The sequence below is a fragment of the Myotis daubentonii genome, chromosome 1, assembly GCF_963259705.1.
Source record: "Myotis daubentonii chromosome 1, mMyoDau2.1, whole genome shotgun sequence".
In the NCBI taxonomy this organism is placed as follows: domain Eukaryota; kingdom Metazoa; phylum Chordata; class Mammalia; order Chiroptera; family Vespertilionidae; genus Myotis; species Myotis daubentonii.
In genome coordinates, this window is record NC_081840.1 from 149,881,134 (window position 1) to 149,897,151 (window position 16,018).

The window sequence follows — 16,018 nt, forward strand, 5'->3', positions numbered from 1 at the left end:
TTGGTGATAGATTAGAGAGGCGGGAGAAAGCAAAGCAAGGAAACCTCTGGGATTGGATAAAGAGTAAAATGATAAGATATATACTTCTTTTATTTAGTGGGTACAGGATAGTTAACAGTCAACAATCAACATGATAACAATAACAGTGAAGGAATTTGTGGTATCTGTCCTGGCACCCAGGGCATTTGGTTGCCTGACATTTCAATGATATGTTATAATACACTCAAAAAGACAATAAGCTTAATTAAGGTAAAGATTAACCTTGTCAGGGAAGATTAACGCCTAGGCCTAGGAGATGACTACCCACCGTAACTGCTTTAATTAAAGTTTAATGTCCGACCATCCTTTGTGGTTACTTCAGGTCTTTGAGTTTGCACATAACTACTAATGAAATGGAACTGGTAACCAAAAAAAACCCTCCAAAAAACAAAAGTTATGCACCTGATGGCTTCATAAGTAAATTTTACCAAACATTCCAACAATTAATACCTATACTTCTCAAACTATTCCAAGAAATTGAAGAAGAGGGATGGCTACCTAACTCATTTTATGAGGCCAGCATTACTATATACCAAAATCAGAAAAAGACACTAAAAAAGAAAGTTATAGGCCAATATCACTGATGAACTTTGATGCAAAAATTCTCAACAAAATATTAGCCAAATTCAATAATACATTAAAAAAGACATATGCCACAATCAAGTGGGATTTATTGTTGGGATGCAAAGTTGGTACAATCTTTGCAAATCAATTATTCTGATTACCACATTATCAAAATAAAAATATATAAATCATATTATCATATCAATAGATATAGAAAAAACACTGACAAATGTTTCTACTAAGTGTAGAAACTACTCAGTAGTACATCTTGCCTGGGACATTCACAGTATGTGTAATACCATCTGGAGGCTCTGAGAGAATGAAAGGTAGTGATAGAACTTAATAACTTTTTCTAACCCAGCATTGCTTGCTCTGTAAGTGTAATCGGACAACCAATGGGTCCATGCTGCCTGTCACTACTTGAGCCAATTAAGCAAAGACAGGGTTGAATCATATATGAGCATTTATTTAAATACTGCCAGTAATATGTGAAAGCAGCAGGTCATCCACTAAATTCTGCTCTGCAGCCCCCCATAATCCAGCTGCTTATATAGGGCAGGACAAAGATTACATGGGGAAGTAGGGATTACAGGTATGGGGAAGTGGGAGGCTGGAGTGGGACTCCATCGTTTGGGCAACAAGGTTGTTAATCTTTCCAGGATAATAAGCAGTTCTTGAATGAGAATGGTTCCAAGGTTGATTGCTAGGTCCAAGGTTGACTCCCAGGTCCAAGTTCCTGGGGACATACAACTTCCAGCCAAGTTAGAATGTCCTTTCTTTTTAAAAAAAATATATTTTTATTGATTTCAGAGAGGAAGGGAGAGGGAGAGATAGAAACATCAATGATGAGAGAGAATCATTGATTGGCTGCCTCTTGCACGTCACCTACTGGAGGTCAAGCCAGCAATCTGGGTATGTGCCCTTGACAGGAATCGAACCCAGGACCCTTCAGTCCACAGGACCCTTCTATCCACTGAGCCAAACCAGCTAAGGCTAGAATGTCCTTTCTTTAACCAGAACAAGGCAATCATGGTTGATAGAGCATGATTAATATTTCCCATAAGCATAGCTGGTCCCCATTATTTTATTTTTGCCCCCAATATAAGTATATCTATTAATATCCATGGATTGCACTTTGGGAAATATTGATCAAGTTTTTCATAGTTACTTACCCTTTAAACGTTTCTCCCTGTTAAACATTTCTCCTCTTCAGAGAATGGAGGCAGTGAGTTAGATATATGGGCTTTGGATTCAGACAACCTGGGTTCCAACCTTAATTCTGCTATTTATCAGTTGTATGACCTTAAGCAAATGACTTAACCTTCTTTTTTTTTTTTTTTTTCCTTGTCACACCACCGATTGAAGCAAAGGAGCAAATGACTTAACCTTCTTAAATATCAGTCTTCTCATTTTTAAAATAGGCAACATAATAGTACCACTCTTATAGAGTTGTTGGAAAGATTTAAATAACTTCCATGAAGTTCTTGTATAGTACCTAGCATATAGAAAGTTTCCAAAATTTTTATAATTATCATTGTATCACTACTAATAGAGAAGGCTCAGGTGCCTACATTTTAACAAGGAGGTCATTTTGTGACCTTATCATTCAGAAGCAATAATGAGTCTCCCAACAGGCCTCCTTTCCCATCAGAATCTGTTCCAAATGTGATCTACCACATCCAAATCTAAAGCACATCTCCCTTGGAGGCAAAGTGCAGAGATAAATTTATCTAATCCAGTTCAAGTATCTAATCTGACACGATTATCTAACAAGTTTACCTTCCTTAGAGTTCTGACTTTCCAATCCTTTCCCCTTCCCTCTCTTGGGCTTTTCAAGCCCAGGACTGCTTTGGCTGATTTCTTCACGTCTCCCCTTCTCTTCCATCCAGCATCCACTGTACTCATTGAGGGCTACCTGGCTCTGCTTTACTAACTCGCCCGTTCATCAAATACTCACTGAGTCCCCAAGGGGTCCTTGAATCTATGCATCGCTCTGAGCATCCGATTCCAGGACATGAATTTTGGCAAAAGACAGGACCTGAATGTTTACATTACATGAGGAAAAGAATGAAAAGAAAACACTTGGCTTCTTTGGCAAGCTACCTGATAAAATAGCTGAAATTCAAGAAGCCCTTCGGTGAAGGGAGAGACCGTGAGCACAGCAGGAAGAAGGCAGAGACCCGGTGACAAAGGTTGAGTTTTTCTATGGCCAGCACACCCCTTTCCCAAATGTTCTCCAGAAAGCTGCTGACAGAGCTTTGGCAAAGGACCATCCTCCTGCTGCCTGATAAGCTAAGTCCTGTTTTATATTTAACTCCCTCCAGCGCCCGAGGGGTGGGGTGGGGGTGCACTGTTTATAAGGCAGCGGGGACAATTTTCTCGTCAGTCCTCTCCCGCCCGCTCAGCTCCTCTCCCACCCCATCCCTCCTCCGCATTCATCCTTGAGTGGCTGGGGGAAACGTGCAGGGAGAGAAGCCAGAGAGAGGTGTGGGGAAAGTGAAAACAGGCTGCCCAAACCAGGGCATTCCCCCCATTTTTTTTTTTTTTAAAGGAAGTCTGCTGACGTCCGCCAGTTAGTTTTAACATCCTTTCGGGAGCAGCCTTTGTCTTTGGAAACAACGATGAACTTTGCGGAGGGAGACGACTCCAAGAGATACTGCATTAGAGGGAAACATGTGGCCATCATCTGCGCGGTGGTGGTGGGCGTAGGCTTGATCGTCGGACTCGCTGTTGGCTTGACCAGATCGTGTAACCCCGCGGAAAACGCCCCCACCCAGGGGCCCCCCACCCAGGGGCCCCCCACCCAGGGGCCCCCCACCCAGGGGCCCCCCACCCAGGGGCCCCCCACCCAGGGGCCTCCCACCTCGGGCCCTCCGCAGGACCAGGGCGTCTGCCCCGCCAGCGAGGATGAGAGTGGGGGCTGGAAGAACTTCAGGCTCCCGGACTCCATCAGCCCGGTGCACTACGACCTGGAGGTGAAGCCGGTGCTGGAGCAGGACACGTACACGGGCACCGTGACCATCGCCATCAACGTGAGCGCGCCCACCCGGCACCTGTGGCTGCACCTCCGCGAGACCAAGATCAGCCGGCTCCCCGTGCTGCGCGGGCCCTCGGGGGCGGCGGTGCGAGTGCAGCGCTGCTTCGAGTACCGAAAGCAGGAGTACGTGGTGGTGGAGGCCGACACAGAGCTGGCCCCGACCCGCGACGGCGTCTACCGCCTGACCCTGGAGTTCGCCGGCCAGCTGAACGGCTCGCTCGTGGGCTTTTATAGGACGACCTACGTGGAGAACGGGCAGATCAAGTAAATATTAATTTTTGCTCTCTGTCGCCTCATTTCACATGCTTGCTTTCCGTTTCTTTTTTTCTTTCTTTTTCGCTTTCCACCTTTTCATTCGTTCGTTGGTCTGCTGTGTATCCTTGGCGTCCACGCTGCCTGTTTTTGTGGGAGGCACGAAGTCTTGCCCTGGGGTCTGTTCAGAATCATAACATTTGAAAGTTTTGAGTGAACTGCACAGAGTGTAAAAAAAAAGAAAAATCAGTGTAAGGCTTTTGTTCCTTTGGAAAAACTATTATATGCTAAACCGTGTCCTTTTTATTATTTTATTTCTGTTAAACCTCACTGGAGGATATTTTTTTCCATTGATTTTGGAGGAATTGGAAGGGAGGGGGGAGAGAAGAGAGAGAAACATCGATGTGAGAGCCGCCACAGTCACAAGTTGCCTTCTGCACTGGCCCCAGTCGGGGAGGGGAACCCGAAACCCAGGTACCTGCTCTTGACCTGAATCGAACCCGCGACCCTTGCTCTCCGGCCGATGCTCTATCACTGAGCCACACCGGCCAGGGCCCGGTCCTTAATATTTAGTAGAAACTAACTCAGATTTTTGAAATACATGTATTTGGCAAATTTCACTGGCGATATTCGTGGGTCCCATGGCGATGATTTTTAAACAGAACCTTTAAAATGCTATTACACTCAATTTAAGTGAAAGTCAGTACATGTCAATTATAATTTTGACAATTTTACTAGAGAAAAGACATGGAAAGAGTATGTAAAATTCATGGAGTTGTCTTTTGTGACTCCATCTAGGAATGAAGGCAGGACTGTGTCCTTTATCTCTTTAGCCAGAATCATTTACAGATAAGCTTTCAATAAATACCGAGTCCACACATCAGTGGCAGCACATAGATACATCTTTGGACTTATTGCCCATGATGCAATATGCATGGGAATGCCTTATAAGCTTTTTGCAACATTAAAGATATATAATTAAGGACATAAAAACATTTTCTTCCCCACAGTCTTCCAAGTGTGTGTGTGTGTGTGTGTGTGTGTGTGTGTGTGTGTGTGTATACAACTTCATTTCCTGAGTCCAACAAAGATGTTTCTTGCCTTGACAATCAATCAGGGCTGCCACTGGAGTTGTATTAAAGGTATAAACTCAATGATCTTAAAAAACCTTCACACTGTGGGTGTGGCCCTTGTATCAAGGAGGAAGGCCACACCTGAAGTGTCACTGAACTTGAAACTGCTTTGACCTTTGCCTACTTAGATTCTGAACAGGTAAATGAGTAAGAAACCGTAGTATCACAGTTCAGAAATGTGAACCTGGGGCCAGATCACTGTACACCCCTTTCCCATGTTGTTCTAAGTATCTTATAGGGCAAAGCGAACATTTTGCCCAAAATTCTTTCTGTTTGTCAGAGAGACCCAAGTACTAAAATAAAATATTTAAATATCCCTATCTTACTGTGTAGTGCACTGATACATTGGGTAGAGATGCCAGTGTGAAGGCATCATGCTCCTATAGATGGTGTATCTTAATAGTAACCAAACAAACTTCTTTATTGTTTACATTTTTCTGTTTATAAAAATTACATATGTTGAATGCATAGAAAATTATTAAAAAGGAAAATCAAAAGAACCAATAAATACTTCCACCATTCATTGGTAACCCCATTAACATGTTAATGTAATTCTAACATTTTTCTAGGCGATCAAAATGGCAATCCATCTATATACCTTTTTAACTTATTATAAGCATTTCTTATTCATTCTTAAATATTTTTAAGAGTCAGATTTTTCAAATGGTACAATATTCCCCTGCACGAATGCACTATTTTTTAAAACCAATTCCCTGATGCACATTTGAGTTGTTTCCAGAATTTTATTACTATAAAAAAGTCAGAAAAGAACATAGTATAAATACACATTGCCACAGAAAACTTGGAAGACAAGGGAACATTTTATAGGAAAATATAAAAATCCATTTATAAGTCCATCGCTCAAGTATAGTCATTGTTAATATTTAGGCAAATATTCTTTTAGCATTTTTTTCCTGGACACATAAACATGGCATTATTATGCTGTGCACAGCATTATGCAATAGCCTTTAGGATATATCAACACTTTAACAAGTTATTTGCTATTCTTCCATATGATTTAATGGATACATAGTAGTTCATTGTATGAATATAATTTATTCAATTGTTCCATTTAGCCTGAGCATTTAAGTTGCTCCTATGTTTTACCTAGAAACACCTGTAAAAATGTAATGAACATCTCTATAATAATGTATAATATTTTCTAAGATTTCTTTAGGAAAATAGTCCAAACTACATATGTATAAATGCATGCACTTGTGTATATATACATATATATACTAGTACACACATATATATGACACACATATATATGACGCGTGCATGCACATATGTATTTATGTGTGTCTCCAAACCAGCTTTCAAAAAGTATGTCCCAAATTACATTTCCACCAACAATGCATGAAAGTACCTACTTTTCTGAGCCACACTAACAGTAACATAATTTTTTAAAGTGTTTGCACTTTGGTGGAGGAAAAGGCATACTATTCCGCCTTCAAGAGATACTAAAAATTCTTTAGTATAAATTGAGTCAAAGCTTTAAAATTACTATTTCTCAGACTTTAAAACTGCTTCCTAGGTTGTGAAAATAATAGAAATTTCATCCAGTTAAAGCCATCAAAATATTTCATAAAAATTCTATACATTATAGGAAGGCCAAAAAAATATGAAACAAGGTTCCATTAATAAATTTCTGTTACCTATTTCATAAATTAAAAAGACACACACTGTGGATAGAGAGTTGCCCTGCAGACTGAGAGGTCCCGGGTTCAATTCTGATCAGGGGCACATGCCTGGGTTGCAGGCTCGATCCCCAGTAGGGGGCGTGCGGGAGGCAGCTGATCAATGATTCTCATCGGTATTTCTCTCCCTCTCTGAAATCAATATAAATATATTTAAGAAAACCACACACTGTATACTAAAATATATATTACTCTGATTCTTTGGATTATTTTACCGCACCAGTTAATGTTACCATAAAATATATGTGTGAGAGCTGACATTTGGAAACTCAGTTGTATTAATTGTTGGGCAGCAAACACCATGCTGTCGCAAGATTGGTGAGGAAGGCCTGTGCTGCTAGGTTCTCAGGGAAGATTGGTCTTCCTGAGTTTGTTTTCATTGGTAGCTTTTGAGGCTCTCATATTACACAGGATGCTGCCAGTTGTGCACTGCATACACGCTTTGGAATAGCCCTGGCACATACTCAATAACTTCATTTAGGCTCAATGGAATACTTTTGGTTTGGCTTGTTAGGAAATATCTCAGACATACGAGAAAAAAATGCATTTCTTTTAAGCCTTTGGACAATGCAGGCCTCTGGGGGTTCCCATCACTGTCCATATAAGGACGGCAAGAGTGAATTCATTGGAGCAACACCATGCTTTCACATTATAGACTGAGCTTTGTAATATTCGAAGCTCCTGCAATTTAAAGCACCACTGTAGTAATACACTTTATGCAATCAAAATCATATTCTCTGACTTTTTTTGCCTTAATGTAAAATTTAACTCCAGGATTGAGTATTAACAGTTTGGGATATTATTGTTGCAGCCATAATGCAAACTAAACATGAATGAACTCAGTAGCTTCTTTCCCTCAAAATGCTAAGGTAAAGGAGAGTTGTAGAAGAAGGGCCAGCCAGCTTAGAGTTCTCTATGTCCAGCTGTCACCTTGCTGGGGACAGACTTGTAGTAAGGCTTAGGAGGAGAACGTGTGGAAAATTTAAAAGTCACTTTTCCTACTACTCTCTTAAGGTCTGAGAAAAAAACACTTAAGAAGGATTGAAACTTTTGAAATGTTTCCCTGCCCACACCACCCGAACCCCCACACTCTTTTCAGTTGTTCTTTTCCCAGAGTCCCCTCTACTCAATATATTTTTTTTCTCTCCCAAGTTGAGCATTTCTTTCTCGGCATTTAAACTAATCTTACATAGCATTTCCCAAAGTGTGTCGCACAAAACTCTAGCTGCATGGGATAGCAATAGATTTTGCCAGGACAAAAGTAGGGGAGGGATACTGTGGCCAAATTAGTTTGGGCAATAATATTAAATACAATAGGATTTCTTGTGTGTTTTTTTAATGGTGAGACTTTCAGAGGCTTTCTTCTAACAGTGTCCATAAGAATTTCCAGAGACTGCCATCGTGTGATTTCCCTACCTTATGTGACTGTCTTCCGTGGGTCTCTGAGAGTAAGCCAAGCCTCTCTTGTTCACTGTCTGGCACACACTGAACACTCCAATATTATGGGATGAATATATGGGAACAGTTCACACTGGCTCCTCCACTCCTAATGTCCTCTGGTGACAAGCGGGGCCAGGCCGCATGGCTACGGCCCTTTCCCATGAAGGAGTCCAGCTTCCACCAATGACATCTGTGCCTTCCAAATCAGGGCGGAAACTTTCCTTGTTTGTTTCCTGCCCAGCTTGTTGAAGGGAAGTGGAATTGGTATATATTTTCTTTGTAAATTTAGGAACATGGTCTTTATGCTTTAAGGACTGAGATGATTGGAATTGATAGAAATTACAAGGATTTAAAAGGAGGACAGATGGTTTCCAGTTTGAGTTTTCTGGATCGTCCTCAGAACATTGGTAGGATTGACACTGACTTTTACAGTATGGTGGGATTTTAATAGGCAAACTGAGAAGGTAAAAAGCAAGTAAAAAGGAAAGGCACCAAGTCAGAAGAGCAGAGTGGGGAGAAAATTAGTTTGTGGGAGAGGTTTATAGGAAGGGGTTAGCTAGAGATAACTCTGGAAAACCCACGAGAAAGGAAAGGAAGGATAGCGGATGAAAGGCATTATGCAGGAAAAATTAACTGGTCACCATTTGGAAGTGGATGGTGAAGGAAAGAGCCAAATCCATACATGGGTATATGGGCGACAGTGCAATGACCCAGGAAAGAGATGAAGATCAGGTAGGGCAGTGGCTTCAAGATAGACAGAAGATGACACAATGGAGAAGGCAGTTTGGAGGAAAGGAATTAGGATTTGCAAACTGACTATGCAGAGGGTTAAGGTAAACTTATGGGCCTAGATGTCCCAGATACATGATCTTAACAATAGCCACACATTATTTAGAAGAGAAGAACCAGACTGAGAAGGGAAGGTCTTAAGTTCAGTGTCAGGTGTGTTGAATGCCTATCAGACATCTAGGAAGATGTCTAGGAGGCATTTGGATAAATAAATCTGTAGCACAAGGTGAAGGCTTGTGATAAAGATTTAGGAGTTAAGTGGAAATATGGTAAAAAAGGAAATCAGTGGGATGGTCTTAGGTCAGTGTGTTTGGTACATTCCCACATGCGTGGATGTGTATGTCAGTTTATTCATTATATTCTTAGATCGCTATGTCGAGCTATCAGCATATCCATTATCAATGAAGAATTGATTTTTTTGGTCTTGTTTACTTGTTGCAGGAAGCTTAGTAATTTATTTTAGGAGCAATGAAACATTTACTTGGCCTTGCATGTCTGCTACATAGGGAAAGATAATTGGAAGATAAAGGTAACTAATTAACGGTTTCATTCAAACCACCAAAAGCATGTTGGAATCTGAATAAGTGGGATGGGCTGTTTTGCACGGATCAACTTCCCTTCTTACGTGTGGAACACTCACTTTGGTCTGCACTGACACGTAGCAACCTTGGCTGCCCCACTTGTGTCAGAGCCTTTTGTGTGTTTTTTTTGTTGTTGTTTTTTGGTTGTTTTTTTTTAGCATCTCCAGAGTATTTTATTTTATTTTTCATTTTATTCTTTTTGGAACTATAGTTTATTTTCTTTATAATTAAATCTTTATTGTTCAGATTATTACATTTGTTCCTCTTTTATCCCCCCATAACTCCCCTCCACCCAGTTCCCACCCCAGCCTCCGCCCTTACTCCTCACCCCCTGTCCTCATCCATAGGTGCACGATCTTTGTCCAGTCTCTTCCCGCATCTCCCACACCCCTTTCCCCCCCAAGAATAGTCAGTCCATTCCCTTTCTATGCGCCTGATTCTATTATAATCACCAGTTCATTCTGTTCATCAGATTATGTATTCCCTTGATTTTTAGATTCACTTGTTGATAGATGTGTATTTGTTGTTTATAATTTGTATTTTTACCTTTTTCTTCTTCTTCCTCTTCTTAAAGGATACCTTTCAGCATTTCATATAATATTGGTTTGGTGGTGATAAACTCCTTTAGCTTTTCCTTATCTGTGAAGCTCTTTATCTGACCTTCAGTTCTGAATGATAGCTTTGCTGGATAAAGTAATCTTGGTTGTAGGTTCTTGGTATTCATCACTTTGAATATTTCTTGCCACTCCCTTCTGGCTTGCAAAGTTTCTGTTGAGAAATCAGCTGACAGTCCTATGGGTACGCCCTTGTATGTAACTGACTTTCTTTCTCTTGCTGCTTTTAAGAGTCTCTCTTTCTCTTTTGCTCTTGGCATTTTAATTATGATGTGTCTTGGTGTGGTCCTCTTTGGATTCCTTTTGTTTAGGGTTCTCTGTGCTTCCTGGACTTGTAAGTCTATTTCTTTCACCAGGTAGGGGAAGTTTTCTGTCATTATTTCTTCAAATAGGTTTTCAATATCTTGCTCTCTCTCTTCTTCTGGCACCCCTATAATTCGGATGTTGGTGCGCTTGAAGCTGTCCCAGAGGCTCCTTACACTATCTTCGTATTTTTGGATTCTTTTTTCATTTTGCTTTTCCGGTTGGGTGTTTTTTGCTTCTTCGCATTTCAAATCTTTGACTTGATTCTTGTGCTCCTCTGGTCTGCTGTTGGGATTCTGTATAATATTCTTTATGTCAGTCAGTGTATGCTTAATTTCTAGTTGGTCCTTTATCACAACATCGAGGGTCTCACTAGTCTTTTCGAGGGCCTTACTAAATTTATCGGCGGCTTCTAGACAGTTCTTGAAACACCTTAAAAGTGTGGTTTTGAACTCTCTATCCAGCAGTTTGCTTTCCTCCATTTCTGTCATTTGTGTCCTGTTTCTTTGTCTCCGCATTCTTTATGCTTTATTGGTGCACCCCCTTGTGCTCTTTGTGCACAGTCTTGTTGTAGTTAAGCCTTAATTGTAGTAGGTAACACTGGGGGGGGAGGGGAGTTTGACCTCCAGGCCAATGGGCTGTGAGAATCAGCTGTGTCTGCAGTGGGAGAACTTCTGTCCTGATCTCTAGGGAGGTGCTAATCTAGCCTCTGCCTGAGGCTATCCAGCAAATGCCGGTGTTCAAGGCTTGGATGGGGTGGGTGCCAGGGGATCAACAGGGCGGGCGGAGGGAGCAGTTATGGCTGCTCTCAGTCCTGCCTTCAGAGGCTCTGCTTCTTAGTGTCCCAGCAATTGCTGCAAGTACCTCGGAGAGAAAGCTGCCCTTGAGTTCTGACTGATGCCAGATAGTCCCGCTTCTCCTGTTTGAGTCTGGGTCCCCAGAGACTCGCCCAGAACTGGAGCTCAGAGCCTGAGACTCCCTCCCGATTGAAAAAGACAACCGTGCCCTCAGCCACCAGCCTGCTCCACATGCACCTCCACACCTTAGTATTTTACTTCCGCATCGCACCGCATCTCCTCTGAGTCTCGGTATGCTTTTCTCTTTCCTTCTAGTTGTAGAATTTCCACTCAGCCAGCCTTCCTGTGGTTCTGGGTGATGTCCGTTCCGTCTTTTAGTTGTATTTTTGAAGTGGTTGTGCGAGGCAGCAATCTCTGGTGTTTACCTATGCTGCCATCTTGGTTTCTCCAGAAGCCTTTTGTTTAAGGTTTTTACCTACACCAGTGATGGTGAACCTATGACATGCGTGTCAGAGGTGACACGCGAACTCATTTTTTTGGTTGATTTTTCTTTGTTAAATGGCATTTAAATATATAAAATAAATATCAAAAATATAAGTCTTTGTTTTACCATGGTTGCAAATATCAAAAAATTTCTATATGTGACACGGCACCAGAGTTAAGTTAGGGTTTTTCAAAATGCTGACATGCCGAGCTCAAAAGGTTCGCCATCACTGACCTAGACCTTGCTATTTATTTTGCTAGATTAAGTCATCAAATTGCTGAATATAGCCTGAGAGTCTTCCTTGGAAATAGTCTACCAGATGACTTATGGGATAGTAGTGTGTTGTTGTTTTTTCAATTTTTAAAAGTTGATTCAGAGTGAATTGCATCATCACTTCCTCTCTCTTCAGCTTTCTCTAAAGTCACGTTGATGTGACTTACTCAGAGAAGTCAGAGGGGTGTTCTTCCCTTTTATAAATTAATAAGCTACATAGAATTATATTTTTAATGTGCTGGGCCTCGAAAGGGGCTTATTAACAGAGCATAGCAAGGCCCCATGGGAAAGTGGTTTACCTCAGCGCCTTTGCCTGGCATGGTAATTTTTCAGAACAGACCCAGCAGTCACTTTTGAACATACTGTGTTATTAGCCTGGCTTTCCGCATTAATTTGCAACACAATTCAGCTGATTGTAAAAAGGAAAGTTTAATCACTGAATGAAACCTCCCCAAAGAAGTTGTAGTCTAAAATTGTTTTGTACTGCTCTCTCATATGCTTCCTTTTCAAATTTGCATATATACACAAAACTTTAGTAACTTTGGATGGAATTTAACATATATATAATTGATTTCAGAGAGGAAGGGAGAGGGAGAGAGAGATAGAAACATCAATGTTGAGAGAGAATCATTGATTGGCTGCCTCCTGCACAGCCCACAACCCAGGCATGTGCCCTGACCAGGAATCGAACTGTGACTTACTGGTTCATAGGTTAACACCAAGGCATGCCAACCAGGTGAATTTAGCATATTTAAATTGGAGCTTTTGAGTCATACAGGAGTTCATGAGAAAAATGTTATTTTAAAAAATTGTTATATCTCCTATAGTATTTACACACAAATTAAAAAAAAATTGTTCCAGTACAGATATTTGTGTCTGAATGAATTTTGAAGTCTGTTGGTGTGGAAGGTGCTACATCATAAAGCAGAATCAGGCTCACCTAAGCCTGGACCTATGATGGCAGCCTGGTTGGGACTCTGCTTCCTGATTCGGGTTGGTTACAGACCTTTACTTGGGAGCACTCTGTGCAAAGCTGTTTTGGGGGCCTAGGCATCTGGTGTGGCGCAGGATGGAAGGATCTTAACCAATCAAGTGGAGCCTACATGGTCTGAATACTGGATTCACAGTGTTGTCAATCTTAGAATGTCCTTTTTTTGTAAGATATGTGAATGAAGTGTTGATGTCTCCACCAAGTGGTGGCAAATACATTTGGGACTTTTTCTTTTGGTTGATTAAAGTTGCATATGCTATGTGAGAAAGAAAAGAAAGAAAGAAAAGAGAGAAGGAAAGAAAGAAAGAAAGAAAGAAAGAAAGAAAGAAAGAAAGAAAGAAAGAAAGAAAGAAAGAAAGAAAGAAAGAAAGAAAGAAAAAAAGAAAGAAAGAAAAGGAGAAAAGAAGCATAGCTAGCTTTACAGAATTTAAGAAAATAGAATGAGGTGTATCCTATCCCATTATGCAAATTTTAAGAGAGTTTCAAATATGACTACACATGACCTACCCCTCTGTCTCCTCCCAGCCCTAGGAAGAGGCCTGATGTGCTTTGGTAACCAGCTTTCATAGATGAGGGCACCGAGAATGGTAGGTTTTGTAATTTGTGCAGGTACACATTAGGGGCTAAAGACTGATTAGAATCTAGGAAGTTTTACTCTTAGAAGAGAATTTCCCCCATACAATCATATTGGTTCTACAATTTAGAAATAACAGGGCACATTTTGTAACTCTTCTTGGTAATTCGTGTCACTTGGCCTACACCAATGTAAGTCCAGATTACTGTAGCTGCATGGGTTTGCCGTGATTAACATTCACTGACAGGACCAGCAAACGCACCACACAGAGACATTTCCAACACTGTTCGGTTCATTTTTAAAGTACAGGATCTCTGAGTTTTCAAGCACAACCTCTTTTAAAGAAAGATGGGGAAAGGATTGAAAATTCTTCGTTTTCTTGGGCCCTGAGGCATAGAGCTGAGACTGGTAAAGTGGTTGAAAACTTACCCCGTGGCTATTACTTAGGAACATGTAATTCAACACCCTCCGCACCCTCACCTTCCACACACAGAAGCGTGTACACACACACACACACACACACACACACACACACACACACACAATTTATATTCCCAAAATTAGTTAGCTGGTTTATTTCTGAGGTGAGACTAAGCTGCAACATCCTTGCAGAGTGACTTTGGTTTTTCCTCTCTCTGCCTCTGGAAGAAACCAGAAGCCAGAAGAATTCAGAAGAAAGGGGCAGCTGACAAACATGGGATTGGAGCTTGGTGCAGCTGACTAGAAAACCTTAGTACCCCAGCAAGGTGTACAGGTTTCTTTAATCCTGGTGTATTTGCAATTCGCTGTAATCTGCACGGTGTTAGAATTTCAGTGCACTAGTTAAATTATGATCACGGAAACTCATCAGTAATTACTTATTGAAGAGTAAATTCTTGGCTGAGACTTTTCTGAGTAACTTTTTATTTTGAAATAATTTCAAACTTACAGAAAAGTTACATAAATAGTACAATGAACTCCTAGAAACACTTTAACCAGACTCACCAATGGTTTACATTTTGTCCTATTTCCTCTCTCTCCCTTCCCCCTTCAATCTCTCTCTCTCTCTCTCTCTCTCTCTCTCTCTCTCTCTCTCTCTCTCTCATATATTGAAACACTGTTTCCCTTTACCTCAGCATTCAGTATATATTTCTTAAGTACATTCAGTATATATTTCTTAAGTACATGTTCTCCAACAACCACAATGCAGTTATCAAAACCAGGAAATTTAATATTGATATAATATAATCACCTAATCCACAGTCATAATTAAACTTAATCATTTAACCACAAAATGTCCTTTTGAGCTATTTTTTTACAGTCCAGATTCATTATTGCTTTTAGTGTCATTCCTCTTTAGACTCCTTTAAACTGAACAGTCCCTTGGTCTTTCTTTGTCTTTCACAACCTGATATATATATATATATGCATATATATATACACTAGAGGCCTGGTGCATGAAATTCATGCACAGGGAAGGGGGGGGAGTCCCCTCAGCCCAGCCTGCACCCTTTCCAATCCAGGACCCCTCGGGGGATGTCCAACTGCTGGTTTAGGCCCAATCCCAGGGACAGACATCCCTCTCACAATCCAGGACCACTGGCTCCTAACTGCTCACCTGCCTGCCGGCCTGCTCGTCCCTCACTGCCCCTCTGCTGGCCTGGTCGACCCTAACTGCCCCTCCTGCTGGCCTGGTTTGCCCCACACAGCCTGCTGTTCAGTCGTTTGGTTGTCCCTCACTAACCCCCCTGCTGGCCTTGTCACCCCACACAGCCTGCTGTTCGGTCATTGGTCTGGTTGTTTCGGTCGTGACAGCCCCTGGCTTTTTGTATATTAGGATATATATATATATATTTGTTTTGTTTATATATTAGGATATATATATATATATATATATATATATATATATATATATATATTTTGCCGGGGCCCAGCCCCAGCGGGTCCAGGGGTCCCCAAAGGTGTGGACAGAGTCGGCGAAGAGGGAAAGACTCGGAGACAGTGTTCAGTTGATCAGCAGCCTAGCCAGGATCTCTAGCCAGGATCTCCAGCCAAGTTCTGGTCTGGATCTCCAGAGAGGTTCTGCTTCGGATCTCCAGCCAGGTTCTGTGGCCATGTTCTGTCCAGGTTCTCCAGCCAGGTTCTGTCTGAGATCTCCAGCCATGTTCGGTCACCAAGTTCTAGTCAGGTTCTCTTGCCATATTTCTGTAGTCAGGTTCAGTCCAGGATCTTTTGCCATGTTCTCTCCAGCGAAGTTCTTCTGTCTGTAGGTTCTGTGTAGGTTCTGTCTGTAGGTTCTCTCTTCTCAGTTCTGTCTCTTTCTGTCTTGTTACATCTGTATTTATACCAGCTGATTCAATCCTATCAATCTCTATTACAAAGGTTAGGGCGTTTCTTATCTCCATTCCAGGGAGTAAAGATTATGTAGCTTAAGCATGATTGTTCGTAGTTAAAGTGATTAATTACCC

General features: G+C 41.3%; 1 protein-coding gene across 1 annotated transcript in view; it reads left to right on the top strand.

Annotated features, from left to right (window-relative positions):
• Nucleotides 1–2,972: 2,972 nt before the first annotated feature.
• Nucleotides 2,973–16,018, top strand: part of ENPEP (glutamyl aminopeptidase) — a 96,344-nt gene continuing 83,298 nt past the window's right edge. The window contains exon 1 of the mRNA XM_059662513.1: nt 2,973–3,904. Coding sequence (XP_059518496.1) covers nt 3,225–3,904 — 680 coding nt within the window. The 5' untranslated portion in view covers nt 2,973–3,224. The remainder of the gene's footprint in view (nt 3,905–16,018) is intronic.